The sequence below is a fragment of the Odocoileus virginianus genome, chromosome 15 (assembly GCF_023699985.2).
Source record: "Odocoileus virginianus isolate 20LAN1187 ecotype Illinois chromosome 15, Ovbor_1.2, whole genome shotgun sequence".
Taxonomy (NCBI): domain Eukaryota; kingdom Metazoa; phylum Chordata; class Mammalia; order Artiodactyla; family Cervidae; genus Odocoileus; species Odocoileus virginianus.
In genome coordinates, this window is record NC_069688.1 from 44,664,478 (window position 1) to 44,682,895 (window position 18,418).

An 18,418-nucleotide genomic window follows, 5' to 3' on the forward strand; every position below is an offset into this window, starting at 1 on the left:
TCTCATGTTTCTCCTCTTGGTTGGTTCTAGGTAATAGAGGAAGGAGTGTGTGTGTATGTGTGGGTGTGAAAAACCCAGACCTCTGAGTCAGTTAAGTGGTGACTTTCACTCCTTATCAGAAATGCCCCAGCTCACCAGTGCAGGGAATATTACGTGCTTTCTTTACTCCAGTGCCTAGAAAATTGCCAGGCATAGTAGGCCCTCAATAAAAACTTGCCAAATGAATAAATGAATGAAAGGCAGAGGTGATTTCAACTTAAGCTGTGTCACTTGTTAGCTTTGTGATTTGGGCAAATTATTTAAGCTCTAAGTCAATAAAAGTGAAAGTTGCTCAGTCATGTCCAGGTCCCTCTGTCGATGAAATTCTCCAGGCAAGAATACTAGAGTGGGTGGCCATTCACTTCTCCAGGGGATCTTCCTCACCCGGGGATCAAAACTCGGCCTCCTGCCTTGTATGAGGATTCTTTACTGTATGAGAGACCAGGAAATCCTTGGGGACCATCAAAAAACTGAGGATAATCCTGTTGCTCTCATGGTTTATTTGTCAGTATTTAATGATTCGATACTCAGGACTGGGCTTTGTACACAGTGAATGCTGAGTGGACATGGACTCCGCTCTCTTGAAGACACTCCCTGACTTCGTAATGATTTATTTAGCATGATGTTATAGTAGAGTTGTGTTAATTGGATGCTCCTATGAGAAAGTATTCAAATGCTGACTTATATATGTTGAAATGGACATGTTACATTGGTTATAACAAAGTATTGTCTGCCATTCTGGATTTTTCTAACATAAATCTGTTCCAAGGTATGAAAAAAGGTCTAAATTTAAACAGTAATTGCAAGTTGATGAGACAAACATGTAATTAACAATTTCCCAGTGGTTTGAAAATCATAAACTTTAGTAATAAACCTCCTCAACAGGGACAATTTTATGATTTTGAAGAAATTTTATTTTTTATTCCAGGAATTTTATTTATCAGTAATACATAAATAAGTTGTTCTCAACATTAAGTTAATAGTTTATTTGGTAAATTGTTTGACTAATAAGAGAATTCTTAGCTTAAAATGCTTGGAAGCCGAAAACTCAAATAAACCTATATCACAGTAAAGGCTATATTGGAGGACTTTATTTAATGGGGTGAAGAAAATATTTCCTGATTTTTTTATTACTATAGGGCAGATCTGACACCATTAGTTTTCTTTCTGTCATAAATACAGACGAGTAGAATTTGACAGGCATCACTATAAAATAGGTTATAGATAAGTTCAGGCATCTCGCCTTCCACACAGACCTTTTACACTCAGTTCTGATGGGGCTGCTTGAATAGAATGACCAAGGTTTGATTTTAGGCTTCTAGGTCACGGTTTCACCTTGACAACAGTTCTTTCATTTCCAGCTGTAACATTTGCTAGGATCCCTAAGGTGCTTACATTTCTGTAAGTAGTATAAGGAAAAAAAAAAAGAAGGATGGGGGGTTGGGGGGAGATAAATCTTAATTCACATGCTGCAGGACTATCTCTGTGTCTCCGGCACAAAACTTCAAATCCAATCCAAGAACTGGATGTGTATTAGAAGTCTGCAGATTTAAACCTTGTCCACCATGATCAAACTGGATTTATGGAGCATCATAACTCCCCAGACACCATCCAGCAGCTTATTAATTTAATAGACTCCTGTCCATTCACTGATGTTCCTGCTCTGACAGTCTCTCAAGATAAGGCGAAAGCCTTTTGACAGGACAGAGAGCATATATATTTTCTTCTGTTTTCTCGTGGATGGGGTTGTCGACAACTTGAAATGTGTGGCTCAGCAAATTTGTTTTTTCCCTTCTCTTTTTTTCCCCTTTTGCTGAGCAGGAAGGATGACAGAGGAGAGCCTCCAGAGAGTTCCAGGGGTCAGGGGGCCTGCGTTTCCCCTAAGTACTTATTTAGGATTTTGTTTTGCAAATAACAATGAATTGATTTAAAGGCACACACACGGGGACACTTTCACCATGGAAAGAAAACAGCATTACAATTTAATGCCTAATATAAATTAAGAGGTGTTGGAGAGAAGAGGAAAAACAGCAATAAATGTTCCCATTAAATAGAGTACAGCAGCATTTTCTTTTCTTTGCTATAATCCCATTTGTGGGAATGAGGGGGAGTGCCAAGAAAGATAGCGCTCAAGCTGTTGTATATTTAAAGACAAAACAGGAAGAACTTTTCAACGTTCTTACTTTCCCTTTATGATATTCTCATGCTCTACAATGCTGTTTGTTACTTGCAAATGAATTCACAAGTCTCTGAAAGTTATTGTGCTACTATATTGCAAGGTTAACTGTCTCCATCCATACTGGCACTCTTCTGTTAAAGACACACCAGTAATCACTAGATCTTGGCTTTCCAAACTTAAATGTGCACACAGATCACTGGTGATGGTTTAGTGGTTTAGCTGCTAAGTCGTGTCTGACCCATTGAGACCCTATACATGGTAAGCCCACCAGGCTCCTCCGTCCATGGGATTTTCTATGCAAGAATACTGAAGTGGGTTGCCAGTCCCTTCTGCAGGGGCTCTTCCTGACCTGGGGATTGAACCTGGGTCTCCTGAATCGCAGGTGGATTCTTTCTTGTCTGAGCCACCAGGGGAGGTTTGGATTCAGTAGATCTGAATGGGACCTGAGGTTTAGTGTTTCTAACAGGTCCATGCCATACTGCTGGTTGGCAAACCACTTTTAATAAGCATGGCATTAGCCAAACTTTTAAAAAAGGGAAAACTTAGATATACAAAAGTGTTATACCAAGGTAAAACACAACTTGAACATACGGCAAAAAATTAACAGATTCCCTAGCTGGAATATAGTGGGTTCTTGACTAATATTTCAATGAACTGAAGAATCCCCAAGTGGCATGCATTTTATAATCTCCCTTCATTTTCACATGTGTGCAAAGATGATCATATTAATTTCCTTTGAGATAGCTAACTACAATGGTATATGTAAAGCCAAGGATAAGATGAAAAGTAACTTGTCCATTTTCTCATACACACTTTCTTTTTATTTCATTTCACTGGTAGAAAGCTATCCTTCTTATCTCTATCTCTAGTCAAAATGCAAAACTATGAAGCAAGATCTCTAAACTACTGTTTGACTTAAATGTCCTCCATAGGACTGTTTTTTATTTTTTTGCTTCCTACACTCACTTTAATCTAGAAACCTATACTCAGAGAACAGAAAGATAGCTGAGATTATACTTAAGACATTTAAGATTTTATATGCATTACAAAACTAGTTTTGATATTGAGAGACTCCAAATTATTATTTACTAGTTAACAGATAAATTTTGTATTTTTGGGGGGCCCAGAGAGCAGGAATATCTTATATTACTTATTTCATCAAATAAATTATAAAACATTAAATTCCTTACTAGAAATATTTGATAAGTATCCTGAAAATCTTAAGTTTTCCTAATATGCCTCTGAGACTTAACAAGTTCTTGAAAGAATAAACGAAGTAAAGGGTACTGAACTGGAGAGGCATCATTCTTGAAAATCTTTACTGACAAGGGAGACCAGACAGTGATGATAAATACTAGATTTCTAAAGGAAAAACTGGCTTAAAGTAATTTATTCTTGTTGAATTTCAATGGGTGGTAGATAAAACTATATAAATAGACAGAAAAATCTTATCTGCTCATACTTAAATGTGTGCATTTCGGATCCATTCTCTTGGTTGGGATATTCTTGCTTGCAACACCACGATATACTATCTTGGTTGACCCCACTGTCATCTGACAGTCTTCACAGATCTAAGAAAGACTAATGAGAATATATCTTCTCTGAAGTACTACTGTATGTCATGGCATATCAGGTGACCTTTTAGTTTAAAAATAGCCTTCAAAGATGGGGTTGACTCATACACCAAGGGAAATGAAAAGTCTCCAATTTTAGGTCTCAGAGCAAAGACTTGAGGTCTGGCTGACTTTCCCCCAGTGATAGGTGGGAATAGCAGATGCAGTTACTGCTTGTTGAGAGAAAGTCAAGTGGTGTGTGTGTGTGTGTTCAGTCACCCAAGAAAGAACGGTGAGCCAAGGAACTGGCATGGCTGCTATGCAAAGATATCAAATAAAACCTTAAGGTTTGACAGCATCTTTTGCATGTATGTAGATTCTAATTTTCCACATTCTTTTATACACCTTCATTCTAACTGACAGCACAACGTATGCTTTGTTTACACAGGGCATTCCAAAGAAATACCCCTATATTAGATTTTCTAGCATTACAAAAGTCTTGCTAAGACACGGAGTACTTTTCTACATATGGAGAGGAAAGCATTTTGAGTATCGGTTTTCAAATGATTTTTCACACTGGTAATTCCTGAAAATAAAGCAAGTCCTACTAGAGTTTACTACATTGAGGGATGCATCTTAATACCCATTAAAAGCAATTCAAAATTCAGCAAGTATATTCTATGAATTATCTGTGGAGTAGAAGTGAGAAATGACATCATTGCAGCCGAGGTGTTCACAACCAGCCTGGGACAGTGCACACGCTGGGGTGGAGCTCTCTCCCTGGGAAGGGCATGGAAGGCTTTTCAGAAGCACGGATATGCTAAGTCTTGAATGCTATCTCCTTCCTAGACAAAGATGTTGGGAAGGTTATTAAGCAAGAGAAATACGATACATACAGGCAGATATGAGCAAGTAAGGAATAGCTGGGGAATTTTAAATAACTGAGACTACTTGAGTACAGCAAGCCCCTTACACAAGAACCTTCAAGTTGTGAACTTTCAAAGATGTGAACGTGCATGTCAGCCCCTGCATGCCAGCTTTTGTACTGTACCACTGTATTTCTCAAGGCACTGGACTGTAACATTAAAAATGTTTTCTTCATTTTTGGTGTTTGATTTTTATGTACATATTGTTTGTATGAAAAGTATTATATACCTATTACAGTACAGTACTAAATAGTTGATTGGTTAGTTGGGTACCTAGGCTAACTTTGTTGGTCTTTCAAACAAACTGGACTTATAGTACACCCTTGGAATGAAATCCCCTTGCATATAGGGGACTTACTGTACAGTATAGCTGTGAAGGATCAGTGAGAAATGAAACTGTAAGGAGTAGGGTAGTTAAAAAATTTAGATGAGATAAGCTTCAGGAAACACAGAAATGAGAAGAAAGAAAACTACAGAATGACAATATTTAGTGGCTGGACAGTGATGGAGAAACCTGGCCCTGTGTGTGGAAAGGGATAAATCAGATCAAGCCTCGTGGAGTGAAAAGCTGACAACAAATAATCACAAGAGACCTCTGACAAAGTCACTTCAATGGAATCATGAAGGCAGAAATGGAATAAGACAGAAGATGCTGCAATTTAGAGAGTTAAAAGAATACATGCAAAAAAAAAAAAACTTCGCAGAAGCTTACCTAAGAAAGGAAGCAGAGAGGGCTTTCTGTTAAATATGATGAATTGATTGCATGCATTTATTTCTTCTCCCTTTCACTAGCATGACAGTGGAGAAGAAAAAAGATGATAAGGGCAAAGAGATGGGGCAGAGTTGGCAATAGAAGTCAACAACATCTTGGAAGCTAGCAAGTTGATGGAGTGATAGATGACACACCAGAGCACAGAAAGCTGAAATCCAAGTATTTGAAGAGCAGCTGGCCAACATGTAGCAAGTGGATTGATTCTGCAGAATCCTGGAAAAGATCAGAAAGTAAAGACACCTGGCACCTTGAAAGATAGGGTGAGCCGAAGAGCTAAAATGTACAGGACTGGCTTTCCGAGTAAGAAGCTGTTAGTTACAGTTGCTCAGGGATCCCTGCAGAGCTAAGTGACATTCCTTTTCTACTGTGCTAGGGAATGGAGGCTTAGTCTATGAAGAACTGGAATAGAGGCTTTAGATACAGAGAAATACACTTGGCCAAGGGCTATATTACAGTGTCATCTGAGTTAGAAGATTGAGGGAACACAACTACATTCTCAAAAATGAGATAGGACTTTCCCAAAGCACCACCTGGTCCAGTCTGCCTACAAAGTCCTCAGATTGCTGGCTATGAGGCTCATCTATCTCAGAGATGAAACCTGCATTCTCTGAGACCGGCATTCTCTAAAGAAGCTAATCATGCTAAGATAAAAAATTACATACACTGCATTGGGAGACATCATTACTATGGCTAGGTTGCCATCCTATGACCCCACAAAAAAGCTACCAGTTGACAAGCTCTGCCTTCTCAGGCTGCTCTTGCATTCAGCCCTTAGTGCCCCATTCTTAAATGATAAAGTAGATATGCATGGATCTCTAGCCTCTTGAGGAAATCTTCAACACTAAATACAGGGACGAATATAGGTGGAAAAAGTAAGAAACAATGCACAGGACATACAATTCCCTAATCATCCTCTGCCTCCTATTTTCAGAGATAAAGGAAAGAATATCCATACTAAAAACAGCAAGGTGTTGAAAAAAGGTTACAGTCAGGGAAAGACTCTGTACATTATAAATATGAGAGTTAAAATTCAATAGTTAAGGAAGTTAAGGAATAAAGTTTGAGCACATCTCAGAAAGTGCAACAGTCAGATTATCTGATTGGGAGAACATTATTAAACATATAATTTATATTAATTTCCATGTTTTAAAAATCGGTAAGTCATTCATTTATCAATTAACTGCTTCATAAATATTTAGTGAGCACCTACTATGTATCATGGATGGCCAAAAAAAAAACAGACAAAATTACTGTCCTTAAAGAACGCGCATTCTAGGGATAGGAGGATGACACCAAATTTTTAAAGTAAATTCTAAAATGTCAAATATGAAGATAAATGAGAAAGATATTATGGACTGAATGTGTCCCCAACTCTAAACTTTAATGTTGAAACCCTGTGTGATGCCCTTGTGAGACAGGAGGGAGGAAGCTGGCTCTCTCTCTGCCTCCCCGCCACACAACCATATGCAGATACAAGAAGGCGGCCATCTTTAAACCAGGAAGATGGGTCCTCACCAGACACCGAATCTGCCTGCTCCTTGATCTTGAACTTACCACCCTCCAGAACTGTGAGAGAGAAGCTTGTTAAGCTACCAAGCCTATGGTATTTGGTTATAGCAGCCTAAACTGCCTAATAATGTGGAGAAAAATGAGAGAAATAGAGACGGAGTAGTTAGGCACACCCTCGGGGAAGGCACTATTTGGAGAGAGTTTCGAATGAGGCAAGAGAGGGACCAATGTGGGGGCATAGCAGGGCACAGTGCCAAGGCCCCGAGGCAGAGGCATTCTTTGTATTTTCAAACAAAAGCAAGGGCCTGAGCCACTGGAACAGGACAGCTGGAGAGTAGCAGTAAATAAACCCAAAGAAGTGTCCAGGACAGGCCATGTAGGGTCTTTTAGGCCAAGGTAGTAACCTTGTGGACTTGGCTCAGGTGTTGCCACACTTTTTCTATAAAGGGCCAAATAGTGAAGCTTTAGGTTTTGCAGGCTAAATGGTCTCTACCAGAATTACTCAACTCGGATGTTATGGTGTGAAAGTAGCTACAGACAAAATATACAAACAAATCATGGTAGCTGTATTCCAATAAAACTTTATATACAAAAACAGGTGGTGGGTCAGACTTGGTCTCTTGGGCCATATTGATTCTTGTAATCAGACTCTTCAAAAGGAAGCTATTCCTTGGAGGATTATATGTTTGTTTGTTTGTTTGTTTTCCACTTTTCCATTTTATCTGGGAAACAAGGAGCAAGGTCATTATTTATCAGGGGATGGAATATATTTTGGGAGACAGAAGTCTAACACAGTCACTCTGAAGATGAATTTGGAAAGAAGATCTGAGTAGACAGGCTATTTACTCTGAGGGTTCACATTCACTTGGTGGTCAAATGTAAACTAGCGGTCAGCATTGGTTTCTGTTGCTGTAGCTTTGTTGTTGTTAGTGGTGGTGATGGTTTCATTGGTTCATTCTGACCACACCTTATATAGCACTGTTTGTGGACCAGGCATACTTTATTAATACTACTTCCCCTAACTTCTGCTGCTTGGATTAAGTGAGGGGAAGGTAGAGAGATTGATTGATTAGGAAAAGGGTATTCAGGACAGTAAAGGCCAGAAGGGGTACAAGAAAGTAATTAGAATGATGGACTCATGGAATCCAAGCCAGGTCTTCTGGAAGTAAGGACAGGAGCTGCTGGGTAGGACAATGGTGGTGAAGAGGTAACAGCATCAGAGGTTTATTTGGTATTGAAAAACTGTTGGATTCAGGTAATGAGTGGAGAAAAGCAGATTTACCTTATCTTCTAGAAGGATGTAGCTACCAACATTCTTTTCTTGACAGCTAAAGTCTTGTTTTTTATTAATGGATGGGTCTGAGCTTCACCTTTGATATGATAATCAATAATCTTACTAAAATGCCAGTGTGATCACATGTGCCTCAGAACTTTCAGTAGCTCTCTACCATCTCCATGATGAGGTCTTCAGACTGAGCACTCAACTGAAGACACAACAGGACCCTCAGAAACATTTGCAGGCTTGCCTCTCACTGGTCTTATTTGTAAATTCTCTGTTCTGACTAAAGACTGACACTTTCATGACCGTATGAACCATGGCCTGTAAACTTTTAGACACAGAATTTCAACTTCCCCAAATGCCTTCCCCTTTTCTCAAATATATATTCAACTTTCAATATCCAACCAAAATTTCCCATCCTCTATCAACTTTGCCTTGACCATGTAAGACAGGACTCAGTATTATGCAACCTCCATTAATTAAGCTCTTTCAATAAACTCCTTAACCCAGGGGTGTGTTTCATGTTCCTCTGTACCCCTCATGAGATCTGGGCTGTATCATGTGCAGAGCATGTGCTCAATTACTTTTATTTTATTTGGAAAAATTATCTTATGAAATACAAAGTGCCAGGACATTTATAGACACTAAAGAAAAATATGTATCACTAGAAAATAATTTAATTTCCAGGGATGAGGGATTTCATGGGTAAGGCAAAGATTTTTGTTCTTTTAGTTTGGATTGTATAAAAAGAAGAGCAGGAATGTAGTTAAAACAAAAAGTGATTTTCATTTGCAAATATTTTTCTTGAATTATATAAGAAAAATAAAGTGAAGAAAACTATAAAATAGGAATACAAAAAATTTTTACCAAACCATATCACCTTTACAGAAATACTTTTATAGTTTCAAGCTATTTCTTTCTGTGTGTTTCACTGTAAATATATATATTTAAATATAATTATAATCATACTAGGCACAAAACCTTATATTTTCCTTTTTCAGTTGAACTTATAATATAATAATTTTTTGTATGTAATGCACTGTTTTAAGAATTATTCACAATATCTTACTCTGAAAACATTCCCTAAAGAGTTGTCCCTCATTTTAGCTGACAAAGATACTTTTGGGGGTAGCTTTCAAGATTAGCATCACTTTGAATGACAAGCTAACATCCTTGAATGATAGTGAGTCACCTCTCAAAAGACCCCACTCTTCATTTTTCATTTTTATACTTATGAAACTGATATATTCTTAGTTCTTATCATTTGCCAACATCCTACCTGGGTTTTTACCCCTAAGAGACAGAAGCTTCATTCATGAATGGATCAGGATGGTTTAGGATATTTTTTTCTCCAACATATGAGAATGCATCTAATCCATGGAAATAATTAATGGTATTATTGTGCAGGATTATTTACCAACATTTCATTGAGGAAACTCAGTGATGTTGATATGAAAACAAATGTATTTTTTCATATCAAATAGCACACATTAATAACAACTCAGGACATAAACTATTCAGTACGACCACATTCAGACTGAAATAACATCAGTAAATCACTAACATAATTGTAAAAACAGGAAATGCATAGTAAAAAATGGAAATGGCAGAAGGCCTGATATTTGCTGAAGTTGCTGTCATTCTGCAATTTGCAGCAGACAGCTCCATTGTAAATAACACACTCACTGGTGGGGTCACTTGCCTTGACCTTAAGAACCCCTCAGAAATGACAATTTGAATCAAAACGATGGTTTTCTAAAGCAACCATTTTTTACAATCACGGATTCCTAGAACAGGCATAATAAATTGCTTACTCCTTCAAACATCTCTCATTCTTAGAGAACATAACCAGAAAAAGCCTCAGATGTTCATGAAACATGTTGGGTTTTCGGCATCGCGTTATCCTGTGGTGCTCTGCAATCAATTACTGTTATACCACCATCATTAATAATTTTCTTAATGAAAATGATTCTGTTGATCTCCGCTGTATTTTAATTATCAGAGTTAAGCATAATTACACTGCAGCTCTGAGCTGGCATGTGGACTCCTTTAGGGCGCAATTTTGTTTTAACACACTGATAATGTAATTTTACATTGTGTCAGTTTGTTTGGTTATTATCCAGTTGTACAATTCCACTGTATTCCTGATAACAGATAATAACCTTAGTACCTCCTATATCCTGAAGTCATTTAAAAAGCAATATTGGAATTCTGAGACTAGCTAACTTAATCGCCTTATGATTTTATAATTCCTGCTGCTAAATATTTGGTTCAGGCACCCACCCTCTTTTAAGAATATGGTAAAACTAGACAACAGTTATATATTTTGTATGAACTACAAAATGGGTAAATAAACACTTATGAGCACAATTTTTTCATTTCAAATTACTTTCTTACTCACATAGATTTAGGTCCTTTAAGGTAAACATGAACTTATAGGCTAGTTAGGAAAACTAGTTGCCAAGACAAGGCTATTGTTTCAAAATTCTAGGAACATGCAACAGATACTCTATTTTAAGCTGGAAAAAAGTCCAAACCTTTGCAAGGGTCCTTTACAATGAAAGATCTTTGTTTTAAACAGTTGATCAATTTAATCAGTGTGTAGAAAGTTGTTCACCAAAGTTAGCTCGCGTTAGAATTATTGTCATTATTTTACAGTACCTTGAACATAGTACCCAACCAATCAGGGCTTAACTGAATTAACTGTATCATTACATTTATGGAAACAAGCAAAATCAGAACTTTGAAGATGGTCATAGAAAGATTTTGGAGATTAGTCTTCTACATGACTAAATTCCTGTGGTCTTCAAAGCAACAGAGAAATCAGCAGAAGGTAATGTTGTCACTGCTGTTTTAGTTCTGGAAAACTTTTTCTGAAAAACCAAATCACAGCATGAGGGGGAAAAAGTTTCACTGATAAATATGCATGTAAATTTGTGAGGAAGACCAATAACCTACAATCTTGGCTTAGTAAATGGTATCTTCCAAACTCTGCTAATTGAGCTAATTGGGATTCAAGGTCAACATACTCAAGACTGAATCCAAATTTCATCACGTATGAGCTATATATCCTTAAATTATTTAACTTACCTAAACTTGAGTTTGTGTTTGCGTGTGTGCTAAGCCGCTTCGGTCGTGTCCAACTTTTTGAGACCCTATGGACTATAGGCTGCCAGGCTTCTCTGGCATGCGGATTCTTCAGGCAGGAACACTGGAGTGGGTTCCCATGCCCTCCTCCAGGGGATGTTCCCAACTCAGGGATCGAACCCTCATCCTTTTGTCTCCTGCACTGGCAGGTGGGTTCTTTACCACTAGCACCACCTGGGAAGCCCCAAACGAGTTTACTCTTTACTCTGTAAAGTGGGAGTAATTCTGCTTACATCATGATTTTCTAAATAGTAAATCAGAAAACATATGTAAAGAGCTTAAAACCATGCCAGGCATAGAATAATTGCTTAATAAATGGTAACTGCTATTTCTTGCTTTAATATTGTCATCATTATCTTTACACTAGCATTTTAAATAAGACTTTCATTAAAAATATCATGTGCCCAAGGGGAAAAATGTATCTTTAGGCAAAGGCTTCTGGCCTCTGATTCTGTAATACAGGTCTCTGCAGATACTGTGGTTTCACAGGGACTAAGTGGGACTGAAGGAATTCTTGGCTATACATCTGGTATCGGATGACCATGTTTCCTTGCACACTTGCTTGATGCCAATGTGGAGGCCTGGCTTCATTTCCCCTAAATTTGTGCTGACATATAACCAAAAGCCAAACTGGACTGAGAATAAAATCATCTGCAATATAATATTTATGACAACATATGCAGTTATGTGAACAGGTGAGTCTTCACAAAAATCCTGTGAGATGGCCACTGCGATTTCATTTTGGCAGCTGAGGAAATATGATTTAAAAAGGAAAAGTGATTTGCTCAAGGATCCATATGAGCAATAGTTGTTTTTTTTCCAATAATATTGTGCTTTTATATAAAAACAAATCTTCTATGGTTAAGGTAAGAGTGAGGGTTAGTTGATACTTTTTCACTCCTTTGATTGACAAGGTTTATGCTCTTCATCCAAATACCCAAAGAATGTGGCGCTCTAAAACAACATGGCATGAAAATCCAAATAATTTAATTATCCCTCATTTGGAGGGAGCTGAATGAACAAACCCACATTTAGAATGTTTATCGTGCTGAAGGTTTAATTTTGAATGCTCAAAAACATGAAACTCAAAGTGACCTTTTTACTTTTCATAAATGAGAAAGGTCACTACATTGTGCAAACACTATAAAAAACATTAAGGTATAGAGAAAAGAAAAGGGGTTTCCAATGCTTGATGGGTATTCACAGATTTTAGGAGCAAGGGGGCAGACCTCTGCTCATTCTCCTTCCAGCAGTCTCCCTATAGCCTCAGCATGGTGCTTTTTAGTATTTTTCCACTGGAGATAAGTAAATTAGAATTATCTGGAGTCTGCTGAGAATAATGGCAAAAACCAGACAACCCAACAAGTCTGGTCCATCAATGTCTGGATGAGCTAATTACTTTCTGGAATGACAGGGGGTAGTTGAGGCAGGGAAAAAAGTACATCAGATTATAATATTAATGCCAAGTACTATTTTTTTTTACTCGAATAAAACAGGATGATGGCAGCCTGTCAAACAGCACTAAGTAATATAACTCTATAATAATTATTAGATGGACACCTGGAAATGAAAATTTTATCATTATATTTAATGTTAACACCAGCCCACATTTAATAATACTTCAAAAGGTAAGTATATCTCTTAAACGATAATGGTTACACGTTAAGTAGTCTATCTTACATGCCATAAGAAAAATATTATCAAAAATTTCAGAGTCAAGGCATTTAAAAGTACAACATATATGCATCTTACATTCTATTTGTATTAATCAATAGGTAGTAATATACTTTCAGATAGACAGAGCCAATGAAAGTGACTTTGGCATGGAATTCATAAGTATTGTGGTGCTTAGCTAGAAAACAAAATAAGGCAATGTAATTTGATGTTAGTGAGAGCTGGTCTTCAGTGAGAGCTCTTTAGACATGAGGAGTAATGTGTTGCATGTGGGTGCATGGATGTTAGCCTATCAAGCGACCATTCTTTATTATATGGAAGGAGCACTTAGGTTTCATTTGGGGAACTCCTTCTCCTGTGTCTCATTATGTCTCCTATGTCTCACTGGCTTATATACAAAACTACAGAGGATTGTAGTTTGAAAAGAAGAGTCACAGTGATTAACTGGTTCAAGGATTGTTTGTGATGTACCTCAAACAAAATCCAGAAAAGCTCTATTTGCATGGGCATTGCTCTGCTTGTAGAATGTGAGTTGACAAGAACATCTCTGAGAATAAAACACACAAAAGAAAGATGAAGCAGAAGATAGAGACAGTCTGGGGACAAAGTTTGAACATCTGAATTAAACTGATCCTGAAGTTTAGAATATCCCTTGATTCTCAGTTATATGAGCAGATGAATCCTCCTACCCTCAACATACATACACACACGTGTGTGGTTTTTTGCATAAACCAATTCCATCTGGATTTCTATCATTTGAAAACAAAAGAGCCCCAACTGATAAATAACATACATGTTACGAAAATGTCTCACACACTATAGATGTCCAAGTCAATATGTACCTATTAAATCTAAATCACCAATTTCTTTTAACTACAAAACTCTTTTGCTTAGAGTAGGCTTATCATACGCAGGGGCTCCCCTGGTGTCCCAAGGGTAAAGAATCTACCTGCAAGGCAGGAGACATGGATTTGATCCCTGGGTTGGGAAGATCCTCTGGAGAAGAAAATGGCAACCCACTCCAGTATTCTTGCCTGGAGAATCCCATGGACAGAGGAGCCTGGCGGGCTACAGTTCATGGGGTTGCAAAGAATTGGACATGACTAAGTGACTGAGAGTTGGACTGTGAAGAAAGCTGAGCGCCAAAAAATTGATGCTTTTGAACTGTGATGTTGGAGTAGACTCTTGAGAGACCCTTGGACTGCAAGGAGATCCAACCAGCCCATCCTAAAGGAGATCAGTCCTGGGTGTTCATTGGAAGGACTGATGCTGAAGCTGAAACTCCAACACTTTGGCCACCTCATGGGAAGAGTTGACTCATTGGAAAAGACCCTGATGCTGGGAGGGATTGAGGGCAAGAGGAGAAGGGGATGACAGAGTATGAGATGGCTGGATGGCATCACCGACTCGATGGGACATGAGGTTGAGTAAACTCCAGGAGTTGGTGATGGACAGGGAGGCCTGGTGTGCTGCGATTCATGGGGTTGCAAAGAGCTGGACATGGCTGAGCGACTGAACTGAACTGAAGTGACTGAACAACAGGAATCATACCCGCCGTCTGTGAAGACAGAAGGCTTCAGAGCCCATGCAGTCCTGGTAGCAGTGATTCCTGGGGCCCTATTTCCATGATGTGAATGATCCCTAGTATAATCCTAGAATACTGAGGTATTCACAAAACTTTGAGTGAACTATCCCTTTCCTCCAAAGGCTATTTGATTACTAGCAATTAGCATCAGGCCTCTGAAGCCCGTCTAGGGGATCAGAGTAGAGTCTACAGCAGAGTTTTCCCAAGTGGTGTCACCCAGAGCACTAATTCCAATGTTCCTAAGGATGTCCATAGGAAAAAAGTTTGTATATCATACAGTCAAATGAGTTACAAAGACTTTTGTTTTATTTCACTACAGGACTTCTCAGAGCATTAATACCAGCAGGCCTTGTCAGTTTTCAAGAAAGGCCAAAATAGGCAATATTTGACCTTTCCTTTAATCTTAGGGTTATGTGAAATGCGCTTTGGAAAGTGCTATATTATAATACTCTGTGATTTCAGAGTATTATAGTACTCTGAAATGTCTAAGTAGTATAAGAGAATTTACTCAGCATGGAATAGTGTCAAGGGGAAAGGTAGAGTCATACAGTTCAGAGAGTATAGGATTTGGAATCATAAAAACCTGGATTCAAATTTGGATTCTCTGTTAGCTCTCCATGAACAGAGACAATATACTACTGCTCTAAGTCACTCACATCAGGTTGTGTAAAATGAGAAACATACTACCTATCTCATCTAGTTGTTTGAAACCCTAAAGCAGGGAGAACTTATTCTAGTATGTATAACTCAGACCCTCAATTAGACAGCTATGTGTTTGCACCCCACTTTAAACACTTAGTAGAATATTCAGGAAATATATATGTGTAACTGAATAACTTTGCTCTACAGCAGAAATTAACACAACATTGTAAATCAAGGATACCACAAATTGTTTTGAAAAAGTAAAACAGAGATACAGCTACATGACCATGACAAAGTACCTAATCTAGCCATGTCTCAAGTTCACTTTTTTCTCCAGTTCACTTTTTGTAAAATTGAGTAGGATGTTAATTACCTACTAGGAGGTATTAAATTACGATTAAATGAAATAATGCATATACAGTAGTTACTGCAGTCCTTGTTATTTGAATTGCAATACCAACTGGTCTTGTAAGTTGAATAATATCAAGTTACTTTTTGTAGGTTAAAAACTATTGTATATTAGGGATTCATATTGAGTAGATTGCAAAGGCAGGCAATAATAGCTAACTTTTTACAACTTTTTCTAACATACAAAATGACCATAAAATGAGGTGAAGAGAGCAATGAGGGAAGTGCATAGAATTTGGTACGGGAGTACCAAGGAGAGGATTGGGGGGTGCTTAATAAAGGGTAGCTGTTATTATCCATGTACAAACGGAGCACACAGTTGGGCTTTAGCCATGCTTTATGAGTTAATTAATAAGCTTCTGCAGATTACTCCCAATTGTTTATTGCCAGGAGGATTCAGGTATATCTAACTATAAAGCAAACACACAAATATGTTCAAATTAAAGTACTCCATTGAGCACAGAATTACAATTTTGTTATAGCTTTTCCCCTTATGTAACAATACAACAATCTTCTCTTCTAAAAGAATGCCTGATTTAAACATGTAATGAATTTGGATCATGGTAGAAGAACAACTACCCTCTTGGTTCCTCCATATTATATTGCCATCATAGAGATAAGACATTGTACAACAAAAATTTATTCCCAGTCATTGATCCTACACTCCAAGCCATCGTTTCTGTGGTTTGCATTCTGAATGTGGACACTGGCAAGCTGGTTCACTGCAATATTGCTTTCCATTTTGATAGAACATAGTGACATATCCTGGGAAAATCTCACTTCCCTTCTAGCTAAAAGCTCCCACCAGCATACCACAGGTATTTGGGGTTAGAAAATAAGTGGGTATGGGACCAGCAATTACAGAAGGAAAAGGAATATAATCAGATCCTGGTGTGCAGATTGTTTTTTTAGCTTGCAAATTCCCTCTTTCCGGTGTTTCAACTTTCAAAGGCTTATGGTAGTTTAAAGGCAATCCTCTTATAAGTGTACAAATTGTAATGATTATAGGAACAAGTTGTAATTGTTTCTAGCAAGTTTTTAAGAGTCTTTGATGTTATGATTAGTGTTTTATATGTTAATATATTGATAGGGGTGCTTATTTGCTTGTTTCCTTGTATGCTTTCATGGTTTCTAGGTTCAATGTGCAAACACATCTTTGATCTCAGTAGGTCTATTTGGTTAAAAAAGAAAGCGAAAAGAAATTAAACATGAGAAGCACAAGGTTTTGCAATATTTACGAAGAAGCGAGATTAGGGATTTCACTCTCAAAGTACAGAGCTTGGGCCCAGAAGTTGATATGGAGGAAAGCGCAGCCAACCACATCACACGCGCAGAGGGGCCTGAGTCTGGGGCAGCTGTCCCACGACGTGTGTCAGGGAGCGGCGGCTCCTTTGTAGCCTGGGCGTCGCTGTGTGACGCAGTCTAGGCTGAAGCCACACTGAGCAAATCAAAGGCAAAGCTCTGCAAGCCATCGCTTCCTCTCTCCCATTTGCCTCCTGCCCTTCAGAAATCACCATGGGGAGGAATTCTCAGACTTTGCAGTGGCTTCCTTTTCAGCTCTGCGCTCATCCTGTGTGATTTCAAGAGACTGGCTGGAGTTCAGTGCTTCCCGGAGCACGCACCTTGTCACCCTGACACGGACTGCTCCATTTCAAAAGGAATTTACTTTCTGATGGATAATGCCTCAGAGAGGAATCTGAGATCTCATCAAACCTGCTATCAATAAAAGTAACAGCGAGGAAGGTACTAGTCAAGACACTCAAATCCGTGGTGAGGTGAATGTGCGTGGTGCGAGGGAAAGGCCTAACTCCTTTTGTTTTATGCTGAACAGGGGGGAGAAAAAAAAAAGAAACAATCCGGTAGTCTTTGCTGAAAATACAGGTTAGGGAGATGCATAAGGGAAAAAGGAAGAGAGGATCCCATTTTACTTTGTACTCCCCTCCCAGCTCATTTGGGGCTGTTTTGCAAAGCTCAGGTTTCAATGCCTCCAAAGCGTGAGTGAAAGCTCCTGCAGTTACCTTTGCTGTACACGATGCAGTTGTTTTTGTTGTCTTCCACTCCTTGCCAAGTCACATCCAGCAGCCACTTGGGACCAGCAGTCAGCACCATCGGGACCTGAGCCTTTGTCTTCTGTAGAAAGAATGATAACAAACAGATGCCATTTGCTTTCGTTGATTACAAACTTGAATAATAACAGTACTAATCATTTTATTTTCCCAAATAACTAAATCTCCCAAACCATAATCCAAGTCCTTATTCCCCCGTCTCATGATATCTTTTTTAAGACGACAGAAGCTGTAAAGCTTTATTGCTTTCACTAATCTGAATGGTAGAATTATTATCAAGAATTTTTTTTTTTTCTAAATGATACTGGATCAGATCTCCAAGATTAGACAGATCTCTTGTGGCTCTGAATTATAAAAAGAATGCAGATGACTTTCATTGCAAAGAGCAGAGTGTTTAGAAGTGAACTTTAGACACATTGTACTTTACTATCAACAGGATCTTACTATTTCCTGAAACAGACAGGAAAGAATTTAAAGAATCAGGATCCATTTCAAAGCTCTATCCTGAGCAACATTTATATTAAAGTAGGAATTTATTCTGAATGAATAATGAAATCCACCGAACACCCTTGTCTAAGTATGGATATGTAGCCTGACTGAAACTGAAATAATATTAATGCTAATGACTCACTATACACT

The 18,418-nt window shown here is 38.2% G+C and overlaps 1 protein-coding gene across 1 annotated transcript in view; it reads right to left on the minus strand.

Moving 5' to 3' along the window:
* Positions 1–18,418, minus strand: part of ZFPM2 (zinc finger protein, FOG family member 2) — a 503,409-nt gene that overhangs the window by 153,521 nt on the left and 331,470 nt on the right. The window contains exon 5 of the mRNA XM_070477249.1: positions 17,732–17,843. Within this exon, the coding sequence (XP_070333350.1) occupies positions 17,732–17,843 (112 nt within the window). The remainder of the gene's footprint in view (positions 1–17,731; positions 17,844–18,418) is intronic.